This window comes from Entelurus aequoreus, linkage group LG17 (assembly GCF_033978785.1).
Source record: "Entelurus aequoreus isolate RoL-2023_Sb linkage group LG17, RoL_Eaeq_v1.1, whole genome shotgun sequence".
NCBI classification, from domain to species: Eukaryota; Metazoa; Chordata; class Actinopteri; order Syngnathiformes; family Syngnathidae; genus Entelurus; species Entelurus aequoreus.
The window spans coordinates 38768019-38787367 of NC_084747.1; the positions used below are offsets into that span (position 1 = coordinate 38768019).

At 41.2% G+C, this 19349-nt stretch overlaps 2 protein-coding genes across 3 annotated transcripts in view; one reads left to right on the top strand and one right to left on the bottom strand.

The window, feature by feature from the left end:
* The window catches only part of il17a/f2 (interleukin 17a/f2), a 410073-nt gene that overhangs the window by 216603 nt on the left and 174121 nt on the right, over positions 1–19349 (top strand). The window lies entirely within an intron of this gene.
* The window catches only part of stxbp1b (syntaxin binding protein 1b), a 115035-nt gene that overhangs the window by 31533 nt on the left and 64153 nt on the right, over positions 1–19349 (bottom strand). For both annotated transcript variants that reach the window (XM_062025689.1, XM_062025688.1), the window contains exons 10-14: positions 17378–17485; positions 16882–16942; positions 13247–13312; positions 9102–9182; positions 3951–4089 (exon numbers count right to left, since the gene is read on the bottom strand). In XM_062025689.1, the coding sequence (XP_061881673.1) occupies positions 3951–4089; positions 9102–9182; positions 13247–13312; positions 16882–16942; positions 17378–17485 (455 nt within the window). The remainder of the gene's footprint in view (positions 1–3950; positions 4090–9101; positions 9183–13246; positions 13313–16881; positions 16943–17377; positions 17486–19349) is intronic.

Sequence of the window (19349 nt, forward strand, 5' to 3'; positions counted from 1 at the left end):
ACATTTTTTTATTCTTGTTTTTGAACACTGACTTTTTGCAGTGTAAATGTGAGTGTGAATGTTGTCTGTCTATCTGTGTTGGCCCCGCCTTCCGCCCGAATGCAGCTGAGATAGGCTCCAGCACCCCAAAAAAGGGACAAGCGGTAGAAAATGGACGGATGGATAGTACATAAAAGTAAAACACTGTTTTTAGTAGTATCTCCGCTTCCGCCATCCTAGTCACTGCCGTTGTGTCCTTGGGTAAGACACTTTACCCACCTGCTCCCAGTGCCACCCACACTGATTTAAATGTAACTTAGATATTGGGTTTCACTATGTAAAAGCGCTTTGAGTCACTAGAGAAAAGCGCTATATAAATATAATTCACTTCACATTGTTGTATTTAAAAAAATATTACTTGTCGGTTATTTTTTATTATTGTGTATGTGTCTGTACAGCATCTTGTTGAGAGATGATGACGACGTTTCGATCCCGACGTTGGTCGGGCAGTTGGTTTTACAGGGCAAGAAGGAGGCGGCAACCTCCTCATTATCTGGTACTGTGGTGGCTTCCTTTGCCCCATTGAAATGACAATGCCACAGTTTTCAGACCTTCTCACTCTAAAGCCAGTTTTCAAAAACGTTCGTTTCAGACCACAAAATGCCAGTTGCGTGGCAATAAAAGGCTGAAGCGGTACATATCGTCACCGTTTCCACCTACAACGGTTCTGTGGGGACAGGCCCTTAGATGGCCTTTAGATCCGGACGGCAGTGGATAGGAATGCATACTGTATTTTTAGGTACCGGTTCCTAATTGGGTCAGTCTAAGCGGACCGTGAAACTTCTAAACTAATGATATTGCTATTGGAACTTTTGTATCCAACTGATCGTTGCAATTATGTCACGCGCGTTCTGAAACATCAATGCTGCTATGCTGCTGCACTGCATAAAAAAAGACACGGCGGGACAGCCAATCGCCCCACTTCTGGGTACACAGAGGCAAACAGAATCGCACACCCACCTATAATGCTAATTGATTGTATTGAACCATATTATGTATTTGATATGATATAAATTATGGTATGATGTACAGTACCATGTAAAAGGGTCTGTGCTCTGTCTACATAAATACTATTTCCAGCTGAGTGTAATTGTAATGAATAGAAACAGAGTGATGGATCTGTGTGGCGTTCATAAGATGATGTCACCTTGCACTGCAAACATATTTAAGACTTAAAGAGAGTGTTGATAAGACTTCCCTGCTTTTGGATATTACATAATGTTAACACCTTGTGCCAATAAAAATTGTAATTTAAATGCATTTTTTAACATCTTTATTTACACCATATACATATAGTACCGATAAGAGTACCGATAAACACTGGTATCGATAAAGAATATCGATACGGGTATCGTATCGATAAAATCTTAACAATATACATCCCGCGCTGTGGGTATAAATATTTGCACAGTTGGTGCTCCAGTCATCCAGTGTGTAGATGCACAGCCCTCTCTTTGATGAGATCAAAGTGGTTCACGCTGTGGCCTGTTAGCTGAACAGCTATGATGGAGATGAGTGAGTGCAGCCGTAGTCGCACAGCTGTCCCAAAACTTGTCCCTTTAGACTACCCTGTAGGTTCTTTGATGTAGAGACAAATTTGCCAACAAACGGCAATATGAATTACGAGCAATTAAAATATAGCAACAAATTAAAACAAGAGGAGCTTGTACTCTACTCAAACTCAGCTATATTGTTAACATACAACTTTGCGGCTGTCAAGAAAACAAGAAAACAGATTACACAACGGCAACGGCTTAAATTTATGTCTTTTGCCCCAGAGGAATCTATTCCCAGTCAAGATATACTGTACGAGGCAAACATTAAACTAAATCATCATGCAACCTTAAAAAACAGAGTACAGCCATTTATCTTATTCTGTTAATCTTGTTATTTTATACAAAAAAATGTTTGAACAATTTGTTTACAATGTATTTACCAATACTCCAAAACCTTCATCTAATCCTTTCCAATCACAACACTTAAGCCGTGCTTCTGTATTCAAGTCAGCTGTGTCCCCTCCACTTCTGAAATCCTTACATGATTGATTCTCATCTCATTGCCTACCCTAATTAGACTCTGTTGTTCTGTTGTCTGCTACGACTCCGTTGTCACGTCCCTAACGTCCCAAGAATGTATTCCTGTCTTCCTGTTACTGAACCCTGACCCTTGACCTCGCCTACTGTCTCACGTTTTTGGATACCTCTGCTTTGTTTAGACTGATACACCAACTCCTGTTAAATATTACACGTACCTGCCTTGTCAAAGCGTCAAGACTCCATGGCGAGAGTTTTCATGCTGAGCTCAATCCACAAATAACGCCCCTCTAACAAAACGCCTCTACTTTGCATCCGGAATATATTCACAGCGCTTCATTTTTTCCTACATTTCGTTACGTTACAGCCTTATTCTAAAATGGAATACAATCGTTTTTGTCCACAAAAGTCGATAAACATTACCCCATATTGACAATGTGAATTTTTTATTTTTTATTTTGCAAATTTATCAAAAATAAAAGAACGAAAAAAATTCACATGTACATAAGTATTCACAGTCTTTGCGCAATATTTTGTTGATGCACCTTTGGCAGCAATTACAATCTAAAATATTTTTGAATTCGATGCCACTATCTTGGCACACATATCTTGGGGCAGTTTCGCCCATTCCTCTTTGCAGCACTTCTCAGGTTCATTAAGGTTGGATGGGAAGGATTGGTTTTCATCCAGGATGTCTCTGTACATTGCTGCATTCATCTTAGTCTAATCAGGGAGGAGATCAAAACCCGATGGTCACTTTGTCAGAGCTACAGCATTCCTCTGTGGAGAAAAGGGAACCTTCCAGAAGGACAACCATCTCTGTAGCAATCCAACAATCAGGCCTGCATGGTCACGTGGCCAGACAGAAGCCATTCTTCAATAAAAAGTTTGCCAAAATGCACCTGAAAGACAGACCATGAGAAACATAATCCTTCGGTTTGATGAGACAACGTTTGAACTCTTTAGCGTGAATGCCAGGCATCAGGTTTGGAAAAAAACAGGCACCGTTCATCACCAAGCCAATACCAAGCATGGTGGTGGCAGCATCAAGTTGTGGGGATGTTTTTCAGTGGCAGGAAATGGGAGACTAGTCAGGATAAAGGCAAATATAAATGCAATAATTGTATAGAGACATCCTGGATGAAAACCAACGCTACTCATACAACTTGATAGAGCTTGAGAGCTGCTGCAAAGAGGAATAGGCGAAACTGCTCAAAGACAGGTGTGCCAAGCTTGCGGCGTCGTTTTCAAAAATACTTGAGGCCAAAGATGCATTAACAACGTATTGAGCAAAGGCTCTGAATACTTAAGTACATGTGATTTTGTATTATTATTACTCATAAATTAGCAAAATTAAAATAAAAAACTTTTTACAATAGCATAATAGAGTATTGTAAATGGTAAATGGTAAATGGGTCGTACTTGTATAGCGCTTTTCTACCTTTTTGTGTAGAATTTTGAGGAAAAAAATGAATGTATTCCATTTTGGAATAAGGCTGTAACATGACAAAATGAGGAAAAAGTGAAGCGCTGTGAATATTTTCTATATGCACTATGTCATTATAATGCCAGTGGCTGCTCACTGAATCTAAAACTTCCTTACCATTTGGTGGAAAAGGGGCTTTCGATACAGTGGAGAATATAAGTTTGTATTATTTATTTTTTTAATGAACGGTTTTATTGGTGTGTGTGGTCCCAACTTCCTTGAGATAATTAACTATTTCCCCCTTTGTAATTTAGGATTTGTCTATCGTTTTTAGAATTGTTCACCAATTAGCTGAAATCGTGCATAGAGCTCCTGAGCGACAGTGATTGTAAAAGGACAATAGTACAAATATGAAAAGCAAACGCTTACAAAAACAAATAGGGATAACATACCATTCTTGAGGAAGATGTAAAGCAGTATTATGCGTATCTTATCAGAGATACTGACGTTGGCATCCAGTAGGATAGGGACAATAAGCCTCATAGGATCCTTAATCTTCTCTCCCTCTGCATCTGTGGCCATTGCCAGGTCCTTTCAGAAAGGAAGAAAATAAAATGTTAGGCTGTCCATACATATCTAATTCCAACCTGTTCAGGGAGATGGAGCCTATACGAGCTGACTTTGGATGAATAGACTCCACCCTGGACTGGTAACCAGTCAACCATAGGGAACATATAGAGAAAGACAGCTATTCACCCTCACAATCACACCGCCATTGTGTGTGGGCTGAACCCCATGCTACCTGCACTAAAGTCAGGCAAAAAATAATATTCGCAAAGCTTCAAGTCAAATGCAAGAACGATATTCTAATGCTCTGCTGAATGAATGAATAAATCAATGGATGGACAAATGTTCTCAATCTAATAAAAGTAAATAAATAGAGCTAATAAATATTTGATAACAGCAATATTATTATAGTGAATTATTTAGTTATCCTCTCGATGAGTAACCTGTAATAAAACTTATTAGAGCATATGAATAAAAAATAAAAATCCAAAGATATCATCCTCTCATCTTTACCATCTAAAAATCAGAATCCTGACACCGGAAAAAGGGAATTGTGCCAGGGGAAGTGTTGGTGCAAGAAAAACCATGCCACTATGCATTGTTTTTATTGTAACATGTTCACATGTGGCCAATGCAAAAAGGAGATGTGACTGTGCCAATAACTGTATGTACTGACAATCTCAAAGCAATACATTTCACCAAGAGTGCAAACATAAACTGTATTGACCTCTTACTACAACTACTTACTACTTTCTGTTGTGATCACAAAGGTGGAAATATCATTACTATTTTTGTTGAACACATAATAAAGTGATCATTTTATACATGAACATTATAACATGAAGTAAAACAAATATATGACATTTTTACATTATATACATAATAAAAAATACACAACTCTTGTTACATTTCAATACACATTCTCCCAACCCCACGGCTGAGTAGAGAGGAATGGCCTCACTTAGCCGGCTTCGCATATACTAGTTCTCTTGACGCAGTTCTAAGATATCAAATCATATAAGGATTGTATTATTGCTCGTATAACAACGATTGATAAATAAATCAATAACGGAAAACACTTTCCCTACCACGTCGAGAAACTGCTACTATAATTAAATCCATAAAGCAGGAAATAAAGAAGACTAGAACATGTACAGACCAATTAGCCTTCTCCACGTTATAACAAAAGGAATAGAACATTTGAAGTTAAAAAGTGGCTTTGGAGCAGTCAAGGCTGCTCACACGGTCACTGAGAGGGGCATTATGTAGACACATCAATTTAATGAGTATTATATTTATCCATGAGAGCATTTTTGTTGTAAATTGTGAGGTATGGCTGTTAAAAGCTTGGTTGTTGTTACGAATGTTGACAGATGTGAACAAGAGCATGTATTGTCTTTGTGTGATGATGTAAATAAGGTGTGGATGGTTCTGATATATTAAACATGTGTCCATGAAGGGGCATTTTATGACTTTCCTAAATTTGCTTACATGCTACAGTATGATTATTTTTTGATTAATTATTGATTATTATGAATGTATATATTTATTATGATTAATTAGTGTCATAATTTTATTGCTTGATTTTTGGATCCCTTTAATTTAGGTAGCCAGGGACTACAGATGGAAAGTAGCTATTTAGATATAATCTGGTACAGAACATATCTGATTCTAAACTTAATGTTTCTGTGCATTGTCCCATCATAGATAGACTAAATTAAATACAACTATTTAGTGAATTATTGAGGCCACAATAATTCACTAGGTATTGTAAAATATCAAAGTACTATTGCAAAAGCGAACAGTGACCTCAAACATGACCTGTCCTCCGCCTCTGTTCTTGCTGCACTTGACTATCAGCTGCCTTTTCTTTTTCTTGGATGTTTCTGAAACTACTAATACTACTACTACTATTACTATTACTATTACTACGACTAACAGGGACAGAGGGGGGAGGTGAGTTTGGATTGGGTCAAGTTTGAGCGTGTTGAGGTTTTATTTAATCGATATGATCAATCCGGTACAAGAATAAGGGAACGTAATGATTTAGATTGACAATTGCAGTGGTTGGCGAAAGCAACCCCAACCTCAAAGGAGGGTGCCAATTCAGTAATTAAATGTTTTGTGAATGATCTAATATCCCGACATGGTTTCCCCAAAAAAGATTAGGTGAAACAACGGCACCTATTTTAAGAAAACAGGTTATCGTCTTCAGTCACAAGATCAGCACTTCTCAGGACCAGCAGCTTCCTAGAAAGGCGGAAAGACCATGAGACCAAAATGGTATGTTTGCAAAATGTAGAATTTGTGTGCCAGTTCCTCTGTGCAGATTTGAGGATGAAAGCAGCCACTCCAGATTCCCTTGCACTCGCTAAGAGGGGCACGGTCAAAGCCAATCCAGGACCAACACCCGATACCTGACTGGAAGGAACCGAGAGGAGAGACAACACCTTGCCAGCGATGACGAGAACGACTAAGGTTGCCGGCCAATATGTGTCCGTCGGGACTCCAGCAGCTGTGGAAGGAGGTGTCGGGAGGGCCGAAGCGGCAAGGAGGCCTTGAAGCAAGCCAAGGGCCTGGACCAAAGCCCCAACGCCCCATACTTTTTCTCAGCTTTTCCCCAATTTCGGCCAGCACGGACATGCCATTAAACAGTCTGCCCAATGGACTGAACCACACCCCAAGAAGAGACAGAGACAGACTGTTTGAGTGGATCTCTTTCTTCACCAAGGCAGCCAAAAGCCCAACGAGGTGTCGGCAGGCCACCAGCCTGAGGCACCACCGAGCCATCTATACGAGCACTAATCGAACATGGACTCATACGAAATTCAGTTGTGTGTTCAAAATCAATTGGTAATTAACAATATTGGTAACTACATTCATTGCAAATGCCGGAAAAAATATTTTTGCAAATGTCTTACAGTCATAAGTCTATATACATTCATCTATTTATGTTCAATGATGTTCATGATCAAAGTATTTGTTATTCCTTTACTAAATCAAAGGGTAGGCCACTAAGTGTGTTCTGTGAGATGGTTTTACTGCAGGCTGGTAACAGCGATCGCTCTGAAGGAGGGTCATAGACGGAATTTTTGCCTCGCATAAAAACATTGAGGTTTTTGCCTCTATCTGTGGTAAAGATTTAACTTAGTGGTCTACATCAGAAATTGTTTTGGTCCAGGGTCTTAGGACCCTGGAAGGAGGGTATGTTGTAGATTTTCTGACCTTTTGACCTATATTTCTTGTCTATTAAGAATGTCTGCTCATTTTCAATTATCTTCTATTTTGTGCCATTGAATGGACCAGTTGTGGGACAAAGGTGAATATGGAGTTATGCCAACCTGTCTACAGAATGTTTAGATTTTTCAAATATGACTAAGAGATACGAGGTTGTTTTGAAACAGGCAAACCAAAACAAAACAATCATGACGCACGAGATAAAAACAGTGACGCACGAGATAAAAATCAGTGACGCACAAGAGACAAAAAAATGGCAGAAGACCGGGACTCGTCAGGGATTTTGGCTTGTGTGTGTCTTGTTTGCTCCGGAGTACATGTGGTCTGTCTGCACGGCCAACTCAATTCAACCTGCACTTCTGATAATGGGTAAATAAATGTGTTGTACTAAACTACTTTTGTTGCCTGCTTAAGCTTCGGACAATCCACTACACAACCTTAGTGTAGAGGCAACCTAAGATAAGGCTTCATTAGGAAACTACAGAGAGTGTAAATAGATTGATCGCCGTGGTAACAGAAAGTATTACACACCGGTGTCTTGGCATTCTTACAAAAATATATTTAAGTCATCTCGTGGATATTTCACCATTGTATTTTCATAATGAGAGATTAACAAATTTAATAATATACATCTAAAATAAACATAAAGTTATCAATTAAATAATTGTTTGGGTTTAAGTTTACAAGCTGCCACGCAAGCCCAATGTGCATGTCCTCAGACCTGCCTTGCTCTACTTTGGAAAATTTATCAAAAAATAGGGCAGCTTTTCGTCCCATACAGTATGTCAAGTATGTCGTCAATATTAAAATGTACCTGTGGTACTATGGCACCTCTATTACAGCAGTTTGGAAAGTGTCGGAGCCCGATGGATTAAGTTACTCCTATTAGTTTTGTTTGTTTTAATGTAATTTATAACTATAACATTAACTTTGTTCCTCATAATAATAATAATAATATTCCTAATATTTCCATGGTGTTTAGGTCAGCAAAATGTAAATTTTTCGTAAAATAACTGTGGAATTACAGTAATTAATGTGTGGTATAACTTCATCTATGTTTTGACTTTAAGGACAGATGCATCTTTGCAGCCACCTTTGATGCATTTGTGACAATTTCTGAACACAATAAATGGAGTAAAACCTAGGTGTCACTCCATTTATTGTAATCTAAAATTGTCATCCTTTGCATCAATTAGATAAAAATCTTAAAACATGCAAGCTAAAAATGCAAATGTGTACTTTGATATTTGTTCACTTTTTGACCACAAGTTTTGTGCAGAGCATAAAGGCAGTGCAACATGACTCCAACTCTTCAAACTTTGTCTCTGCAAAATGCTGATTCTCAAGTCACTCTGCATTGACCTTCTTAGGTAAAATCCCGCATGGAGGGGGTGTGGTATGAGGTGGGGTCATACACTTCTACTTCTACTAATTGCGTAATGGTGCGACCGGTTTTACTTGCTAAAATTATTTTAGTATGTTTGCAAATTTAGGGTTTCTGGCATACAGAGACTTTTAGTTAGAATTCCACGCAGAGTATTTTTAGATCTGCCGGTTCTGTTCTGCCGCATAATAAGAAGACGTAGCAGGACAAATCAGTGTTTAGCAACTTAGCAATTTTATTCACAACAAACCAGAGAGGGCGCCACACATCTGAGCCACACGTTCTTCTGTCCAATATAATAATAATAATAATCCTCTGCTGTTAATTCTGCGTTAAGATGGTCATAGCACAGTGCAGCTCTGCAGTCAGTAATAATATATGATTTCATAATGTAGCGAGGGGAAGCCTTATTTACCTGTTCTACACGACAGAGCTTGTCAACAGTCCCCTGGTAGCGGTTCATACAATCCTCAGCCAGGTGCAGATGGGTGGAATACTAAAAAGATAAAATAAATTATTTTAGTGAAGGCATTTTCAAACATGTATGGATTTATAAATCCTCGAGAATTGCTCGAGGCTGTACTTTAACAACTGGATATTTTTGTCTTGTGCATGCCCAGGTTGAGATGCTACAGTATCTGAACAAATTTACTTAAGAGCCCCTGGATAGGTTATGTTTTCTAGTCCATCCATCCATTTTCTACCGCTTGTCCCTCTCGGGGTCGCAGGGCCTGCTGGAGCCTATCCCAGTATCATGAAGAAATCCGCCTCTACAGTATCTTCTCCCAAAGACAGTGATTTAACACTCTGCAGGTCCTCCGGGATTCATACAATTGTAGTTTACTTCTATTTAATTATTCCTGACCAGTTTTAAGGGACTACTTCCAGCACTGGATGACCTATACTAACAAAGTCACAAGAAAAGCTTATGTCTCTCAAAATGAGTTTCTGGATTACAGCAAGCACTACTCTTAGTGGATAAGAAGTTTAAATTCACCCCTGTAGAATCTGCCGATTTTCTTCAGTGAAATTTAATGCCACACTGAAAAGGTTGGTCAACAGATTTTTAATGTGGTGGATGGTGTCATGTGACAGTGACCCTTGCAGTTCTGCCACACGGCACCCCTTTCAGAGAGTTAAGAGGACGTTGTAATTGTTCATCAAACTACAAAAACAGCTGACACAGACCATTGGTAACAACATGTTAGGATCCGCTGCTCGGATCACAATTTGTTTACACTTTAGCGTCACGTGTTTGTTTCTGTTGCCATGACTGCAGATTTTACTCACCTGCCTCTGATCAGCGTTCGGGACGCGCACCTGTTGCCCGAGCACTGATCAGAGGGCTATTTAGTCTTTGCCCAGGCCTCACTCGGCCTGGCTTCCTAATTTGCTTTCATGCAACAAGTTACGACCACTTTGTTTCCTGCTAGCTCTCATGCTACATTATTTTGCTTGCTAGCTCCCACGCTAGTCGTTTTTGTTTCTACCTTAAGTGCTATGAGCACGGTTTTGTTTGTTCAAATATTATTTATTTCTTAAATAAATCATTCTTACCTGCAAGCTGTGTCCGAAGCCCGTCTGCATTCCTGGGAGAACAACACCCGCATCACCATGCGACCAGGTCGTCACAGTAGGAAGCCAGCAAGAAGAAGTTCTCCCGCAGCGAGCACGTCGGAGGAGCTGGACGAAGGTACGTGGGAGGTGTTGCGAGCGATGGAAGCCGAGACGCTTCGCTATTCGACGGAGGAGAGGTCGACTCTCATGTGGGGAGCTGGAGGCTCTCTTATCCCCATCGACTCCCTCTGGTCGGAAGACATCGCCGCTTCACCGCAGTACCGGGCGCGCCGGCAAAGACGGAAGCCGGCCAGAAGGTCCTTCCCTCGCCGTCAAGACGCGCCGCTCCCGCAAGCTCCTCCCCCGGACCGAAGCAAGCTACAAGCTTCCCAAGCTTCCCCTCAGATGTTTGGCAACCCTATCGACCACTTTGCCAAACATTTCACCAATTGGGCTGTCAGTCAGCTGGAGACCCACACGGATGACGTCATCCCGCCCACTGTGGATGACGTCAGAGACGAAGATTTTTTTTTTAATTCTTCTGCTCCCTTTTGTCAGCCACCTCCTAGTGACTTTAATTCTGCAATAAAACATTATCAGGACATTTTTTTAAGGACTAAATCTAGTCAGTCCCAGTCTCAAGTGGGGGGTGACAATAGACATTTTGGACAATTTAGAGGAGAGGATTCTGCCCTTCCCCTGACCACCCTCCACCCACCCTTGAAGACGGTTCCAATCCGCAAGGAACGCGTCTGGGATCCGCTTTTTGAGGGGGGGGCTAGTACTGGGAGCTGTGCGAGTGGGGTGGCACAATGGCGTGCTAAGCCGCAACCTCCTGCTCAGCCACCGCCACCTGTCCTTCGGCGGGCTAAGCCACAACCTCCTGCCCGGCCGCCACCACCGGTTTTTCGGCCTGCTAAGCCGCAACCGCCAGCTAGGCCACCTGCACCTCGACTGGTTCTCGCACCAGTACCTGCACCTCGGCTGGTTCCCACACCAGTACCTGCACCTCGGCTGGTTCTCGCACCAGTACCTGCACCACGGCTGGTTCTCGCACCAGTACCTGCACCACGGCTGGTTCTCGCACCAGTACCTGCACCACGACTGGTTCTCGCACCAGTACCTGCACCACGACTGGTTCTCGCACCAGTACCTGCACCACGACTGGTTCTCGCACCAGTACCTGCACCACGACTGGTTCTCGCACCAGTACCTGCACCACGACTGGTTCTCGCACCAGCACCTGCACCACGGCTGGTTCTCGCACCAGCACCTGCACCACGGCTGGTTCTCGCACCAGCACCTGCACCACGACTGGTTCTCGCACCAGCACCGGCTGCCACGACAGCGACTCCGGCTGCCACGACAGCGACTCCGGCTGCCACGACAGCGACTCCGGCTGCCACGACAGCGACTCCTGCTGCCACGACAGCGACTCCTGCTGCCACGACAGCGACTCCTGCTGCCACGACAGCGACTCCTGCTGCCACGACAGCGACTCCTGCTGCCACGACAGCGACTCCGGCTGCCACGACAGCGACTCCGGCTGCCACGACAGCGACTCCGGCTGCCGCGACAGCGACTCCGGCTGCCGCGACAGCGACTCCGGCTGCCACGACAGCGACTCCGGCTGCCACGACAGCGACTCCGGCTGCCACGACAGCGACTCCGGCTGACACGACAGCGACTCCTGCTGCCACGACAGCGACTCCTGCTGCCACGACAGCGACTCCTGCTGCCACGACAGCGACTCCTGCTGCCACGACAGCGACTCCTGCTGCCACGACAGCGACTCCGGCTGCCACGACAGCGACTCCGGCTGCCACGACAGCGACTCCGACTCCTCCGGCTGCCACGACAGCGACGTCGACTCCTCCGGCTGCCACGGCGACGTCGACACCTACCGCTTCCACGGCGACGTCTCAGCGACCTCGAGTGGTCCGGCTGCGCAAGCAGCTCTCTCAGAGGACTCAGAGGCTGCTGAAATTCTGGCGCCACTCACGCCCACCTTCTCGGCGGCCACGAATGTGGCCTTACCGTGGTCGCCCGCCTCGCCCGCCTCGCCAGCGGCAGCGGCGTTCCATTCGCCGCCGCCACCTGACCCTTCCCCGGTGGATTCGGGGACACGTGGCCTGGCGACCCACCACCAACTCACCCCCCCGCCCGCCCTTGACTCGTGAACTATTGCCTTTTTTTTTTTTTTGGGTTCCAGTTGTTTTTTTTGTTTTCAAGGGACATCTGGAATCTGTCCTTTTAGGGGGGGGTACTGTTAGGATCCGCTGCTCGGATCACAATTTGTTTACACTTTAGCGTCACGTGTTTGTTTCTGTTGCCATGACTGCAGATTTTACTCACCTGCCTCTGATCAGCGTTCGGGACGCGCACCTGTTGCCCGAGCACTGATCAGAGGGCTATTTAGTCTTTGCCCGGGCCTCACTCGGCCTGGCTTCCTAATTTGCTTTCATGCAACAAGTTACGACCACTTTGTTTCCTGCTAGCTCTCATGCTACATTATTTTGCTTGCTAGCTCCCACGCTAGTCGTTTTTGTTTCTACCTTAAGTGCTATGAGCACGGTTTTGTTTGTTCAAATATTATTTATTTCTTAAATAAATCATTCTTACCTGCAAGCTGTGTCCGAAGCCCGTCTGCATTCCTGGGAGAACAACACCCGCATCACCATGCGACCAGGTCGTCACACAACAAGCGTTATTGAAATTAGCTAGCATTGCCATAGCCTACCTGCGAGCAAGATTATTAAAGAGACGGATTTCCTGATGAAACCACCGATTGAAGAGTAAATAAATTCAGAGTATCAAGATTTAATCTGTGCATGCACAAAATATCCAGTTCTTGAATCATTACATCTTGTTGCCAGGGGTGGGGGGACCAACAACTTTACAACAATACAGTAACAATATTTTTACTACTTGAGAATATCTATGTGAGCAATGATAGTATGTATGTATAACGTTTTACCTAAAGTATAGTGTATTTGTTCTTACCTTGCTTAGTTCTTTTTGATACTGAGGCATTTTTTTCAGCATCTGCGACAATTCCTTCATTGTGGTCTAGAAAACGGTGATGAGAGAATGAATAATTTTAAAAAAAGCTCTCTAACTCCACCTCAAGTGGCTCCTTGATGTTTGTCCTGGAGGAGGGCATAGTGGCTCACCAACTTGGTTTTAGTTCATCCCAAAGTAGTTTGTTTCCACACCCAACTCATCCAATAGCGTTTATGAACTTTATGCTTTACTCATGCCCACACTGTTCCAGCAAAGAAGAACAATTTAAAAATAATCAATAATAATTTGTGTCTAGATATGTTTGTGTGAACTGTGTGTCATAAGTCATTTTGATTAATAGCACACCGTATATAGTACCCATTACCTTTTATGCAAATAAGAACACAGTTGTAAGCATACTTTTCTCATTCCTCCCACAAGTCATCCTTCTCTTGCTATCTTCCCTCTGTCGTTATACTCTCTCTATCTGGACGCACCAAGTCGAGGCAAAAAGCCACCCCACATTGAGTCTGAGTTCTGTTTAAAGCTTCTTTGTTAGAGGGAGTTCTTCCGAGCCTCCGTCGTCAAACGGTTGCTCCTGTGGGAGTTCAGTAGGAGTGTGTTTATAGGTCTGGTCCATGTGTACAGTACTTTGTGACGCACCGGGGAAATTGTGTTTTGAGTTGGCACTATGTGAATTAAATACACTTTACCTAACATTACTTGAACCAATCAAATATTGGAATTGAGGAGGCATGAGCTCAAGTCTCAATATCCAGTTTACATAAAAGAAAGTATGACATATGTTACGAATAGAACCTTAATCTTTAGTCTTAAGTGACTCAAATTTAAAAAACTGAAATCAGAAAATATTTGGCAAAAGACCAGCAACACCTTTCGAATTTTTACCATCGCCTCCCAGATAGCAGATCAGACTGTGCCAGATCCGCTTTCAAATGAGAAGATCCGTATAGAAGTTACGGCCGCTCAGCAAATGTGGACCAGTTGTGGCTGGGACTCTCAGATTGACAGTCCAAATGATTGTTTAGGGCCTGTTTAGGGGCGGACTCCGCAGACAAGACGCGCCATGATTCTAAGTTTACCAGTCAGTGTGTGATGTCACTGCTGAGGACGGGAAGCGAGTCAACATCATGGACGGCGAAAAGTATCAAAAGTAAGTGGTTTTTTTTTTAAACATAATGCTCGTTATGAATGTTTTTGTTTGGGGGCTCTAGGGTTGTCCCAATACCAATATTTTGGTACCGGTATGTTTACTTCGTCACTTTATACACACTCAACTGAAAGTTTTTGTATCTGTATATATTTGCGTTTTACTTGGAACACTGGATGTTGCTGCATTATTCTTTGCACTTAAACATACTTTTTGTAATAAATATGATTAGTTTATTGTTTAAATGTAAGTGTGTTTGTTGTCAACATTCCTGCCACTTCATCTTGCACACAATGTCATTTTTATTAAGTCATCTTTTTTTGACAGTACTACAATGATATCATACTGTGGCCTTAATGCTGTGATGATTAGGGATGGAATAAAAAATGTTTTTTGTCCAAAACTGCTTCCAAGTGTATGAATTCCTTGGAATCGCTTTTCCAAAAGATTCTCTTAACGGTTCTTGTGGGTGAGTATGATGTCATTATGCTACGCGCATAGTGACATCCGACAGCAACATGGCGGCGCCCGGGGCAGAATAAACACTTTTATTATGAGCCCTGTTATGATCCTATGTCATTATAATAGTTTAACCTCGTAAATCTAAACAAACTTTTGCACTGTATATTTTATAGGCAGATGACATAGATTCTTAAAAGTTTAAAAAATGTTATGAAATGTTACAATCTTGCATAATTTCCACATACGTTTAATTTTAAACTCTACAAATAAAAATATTTTTTTTATTTTCAAATCTTTTTTTACATGTTATGTGCCTCTTAATACCCCACCGTAAGCTTTGTAAGATCATGTTAGCTCTAAACTAAACAAAATTTACGCTAATCCACCTTTTTGTTATCTTTTTTTCAAAATAAGAATAAAAGCAAGAACCGATGAAGAACTTAAAAAATCTTATTCTCATCCATAGTGACAATATTGGACCTTTTATGATTTTAGAATTTAGTGATGTAAGGGGATGTTTAAAAAAAGTACAGGTAAGAATTTTGTCATGTCATGTTTCTCATAAATGTTTGTGTAGTTTTCAGAAGATTTCCATGATAAATATTATTCTACTCTACAATCAGTCCTAGATAATTATCAAGAAAAAAAACATATTAAAATATTCTCAGGACAATCATTCAAATTCATGTTCATAGACTTTGTCAGAAAAGATGTGACAAATTAAGTCTACTGTATGGGCATGGCAGTTAGAAATAATTCAGTTGTAATGTATTGTAAAGTTGTGTACCTTTTCAAAAACTTGAAGGGGACCTATGATGAATTTGGTATTTTCTGATGTATAAATGTTGTTATAATGTTGGATACTCGTGTTAAACAATGCCAAAGCATCAAACCACAAGGTTCATGCATTTTGGTGTGAGTTTGTATGCAGTTTTGGATGATACTATAATCACCAGCAAGGTACAAGATAATTTACCAAGGTTGTATATTGGACAACACTCTCTAGGGTGAAAAATGGCATTAAAAGCAACCACCCACTAGCTGCAAAAGCTGGTGCTGTTAATTATTTGCAATGTAACTGTGCTTTTCTGTACCATCAATAAATAGCTTTTTAAAAAAACCTAATGAAAAGTATAGTCGTTATTACTTTAAATAGACAAACTTTATTTTCTTTGTATGATAAATTAAAATATGATGCAAATCAATGCTAAGAAAATATTTGGTAATAACTCATAACACATCTGGTCCAGAGCTGGTCCGAATGTAATATTTGGGTAACGCGTATTTGGGACGTATGTGACCTTCTTTTCTGCCGCTTTGGAATAGATTTGGCCCGAAGCTGTATCAGATCTGGAAAAATTAGTCCGTATCAGATCAATGCCAAGGTGCAAAAAGACACGGGCCCAAATGGGTAAAACAGATCCGCACCAGATTTTTTTGTTCATCCGGCCCATATCTGGTCCAGTTATATTTTGCTATCTGGGCTGCTAGCCTATATCATTTGATTCCAGCTTGCGTTGGACTTAAGACAATGCTTAGTTTGCCAACTATTTTATCAGTTTTTTTTTAATACTGAAGTGAAGTGAAGTGAATTACATTTATATAGCGCATTTTCTCAAGTGACTCAAAGCGCTTTACATCGTGAAACCCAATATCTAAGTTACATTTAAACCAGTGTGGGTGTCACTGGGAGCAGGTGGGTAAAGTGTCTTGCCCAAGGACACAACGGCAGTGACTAGGATGGCGGAAGCGGGGATCGAACCTGCAACCCTCAAGTTGCTGGCACGGCCGCTCTACCAACCGAGCTATACCGTCTACTGACCACTTTTTAAAGTTTTTCAGTATGGTACATTGCATAATTTTTTTTAAAAAGGACTTTGAACTGGTTTCCCATGTAAACATTAGAGTTATACATCATATTATTTAATCCATAACATGTACCACGGGAAAATGTTATGAAACAAATAAATTACATTCCTCCAGAGTAGTAGTAGTAATCTACCTTTTCTCCAGTGTTCATTTTTTTGCTGGCAGAAAATTCTTTTAGAGAACGAGTTACAGCCCTGGGGAAACATCAACACAAACACAACACAAAAAACAAATCAGGTGACAAAGTTAGTTGAAAAATTTAAAGAATATATTTTTTTACAATCAAAAGCGGTGTTTTCCAAACTTCATTGAGCTGAGGCACATATTTTGCATTAGAAAAAGCTCACAGTCAAACAAGCATGTCCTGACTTATTATGTTAGAATAGATAGAACAGGACACACTATTAGCAGTAAACAAATAATTTTCAAACCAGTTAAGTGAAATTGGGTAATTTTGTGCAGCACACGTGATAGTCTCTCAAGGCACACTACTGTGCTGCAGCACCGTGGTTGGAAATCACTGATTTACATAGTCTGCAAATTATTCCAGTGCTAAATTTAAAGGAGTAGTTGCTTTTGTTTTCTTTTTGTAACATAACTAGAATAACACAGACACATGTGAAACTCACGTTGAAACTTCAGCAATGTGTTTGTGTCTCAGTGTCAACCATAGATCATCATCCTCATCCAGCAATACCTCTTTTGTCCTAGTCTCCCCCATTCCACTGGTCTCAAACCTGTCACAGAGACATATACGGTATATAGTGAGTATAGCATTGTGTGAAAATATACAAACACATACATACACATGGAATATACTAATAGAATAAGGTAAAAAAGTCAGGAATTTACCCCAAAGAACAAACCCTGTAATGGCACATATTATACTCCCTTTCTCCTTACATCTTTCAGGATGATCTTAAAAGTGTTAACTCTGTTTAAATTTAATTGACTTGGCATGATTTAGATGATGTTGCATCAGAATGAGTTAAGATATCATGAAGTAGCATCAGGAGGGTAATGTGCACGTCAGTCTAATTTAAATGTGTTGCAGCAGCTCAAAAAATCCTGGCAACACAAAAGATAAACAAACTAAATTGCAGTAAAATCTTACAAAACTAACATAGGTACTAACAGGGAAAAAGATAGATGGGACATGTTAATGAATGAGTAAGAGTCCATTAGTCAAGGATCAAATACAAGATTGGGATTTGGTCCCTGGGCACAGCACAACTGCTGATAATGCAGGCACATTAATGCAGATAAGACATTTACCTGTACACTGTGCATAGGGAAAATAAAGTACCGTATTTTTCGGACTATAAGACGCACTTAAAATCCTTTAATTTTCTCAAAAATCGACAATGCGCCTTATAACACAATGTGCCTAATGTACGGAATATTTCTGGTTGTGATTACCGACCTGTAAGCTATTTTATTTGGTACATGGTGTAATGATAATTCTAACCAGTAGATGGCAGTCACACATAAGAGATATGTGTAGACTGCAAGAAGACGCCAGCAAACAATACCAAAACTTTAAATGTTTCATTGAGAATATAGAACATTACACTTGCCGCTCAAAAATCTGTCAAAATGTTTTAGTACGACTTTGGTAAACTATGAAGCCACACCACTGGATGAATTGTCGGAGCATTACGGCTACCGTAGTCAGCTGTGCTTCATCATTATTACGGTGTGTAAATGGCACCTATTAGCAGACATATTATCTGGCGTTTTGTTTTGCAATATTATGAAAAAACAACTTTTGTTACCTATTGGTACCTTCTTATGTGTATTTGGGATCTGCATAATCTTGTTTTAATATTGCACATTGGAGTATGGGAGAAACGCAACTTCAGTCTCTATCAATCAATCACTCAATCAATTATTTTATTGTCATTGACATAATAACACTTAAGTCATACATGTCAACGAGATTTTGTTTGAGCTTTCTCTAGCGGCATAGAACTGCATTGATTTGCAGGTTGACCATAGTTTACGTTTAGCATTGTCAAGAAGATCGCGATAAGAGGGGTGGGGGTGGGAACAGTCAGATGTCTGATGGATGTTACGTCGATGTTGCAGTAATGCAATGTCCAGGGCACAATTATTGAGGTGGTGAAGAGTGAGGTATTAAGATGGTCGGGGGCAGTAAAGGGGCAGGCTGCTCATTTAGCAGTCTCACAGCCTGGGGACAGTCTGCTGTGTAATGTACTGTTGCATGGTCTCATTGACAATAAAGTTGACTTGACTTGACTTGATAAGTCTAATATAAAGTAACGTAAAGTTCTTACTTATATCTTTCAGTAGACTCGCTATGGAAGTGCTAAAAACTACCGGTCTAGTGGCTTTACATAATTCACCCACGGAACTTTAGTTATTAGAGAGTTACGTCAGACAGTTTTCACGGGACACATTTCCAGCATTGTTGTTGCACTAATGAGCCACGGATGAGGGGATGCTGCTCCGTTATTGATTTAAGTAAAGTCTGAATGCCATTAAAACTGTTAGTACCATCTTTTGACACTTCCTCAACTCCCGTCTTTGCATGCTACACCAATACAACAATGATGACAGAGGGAAGACGCTGTCGAAGAG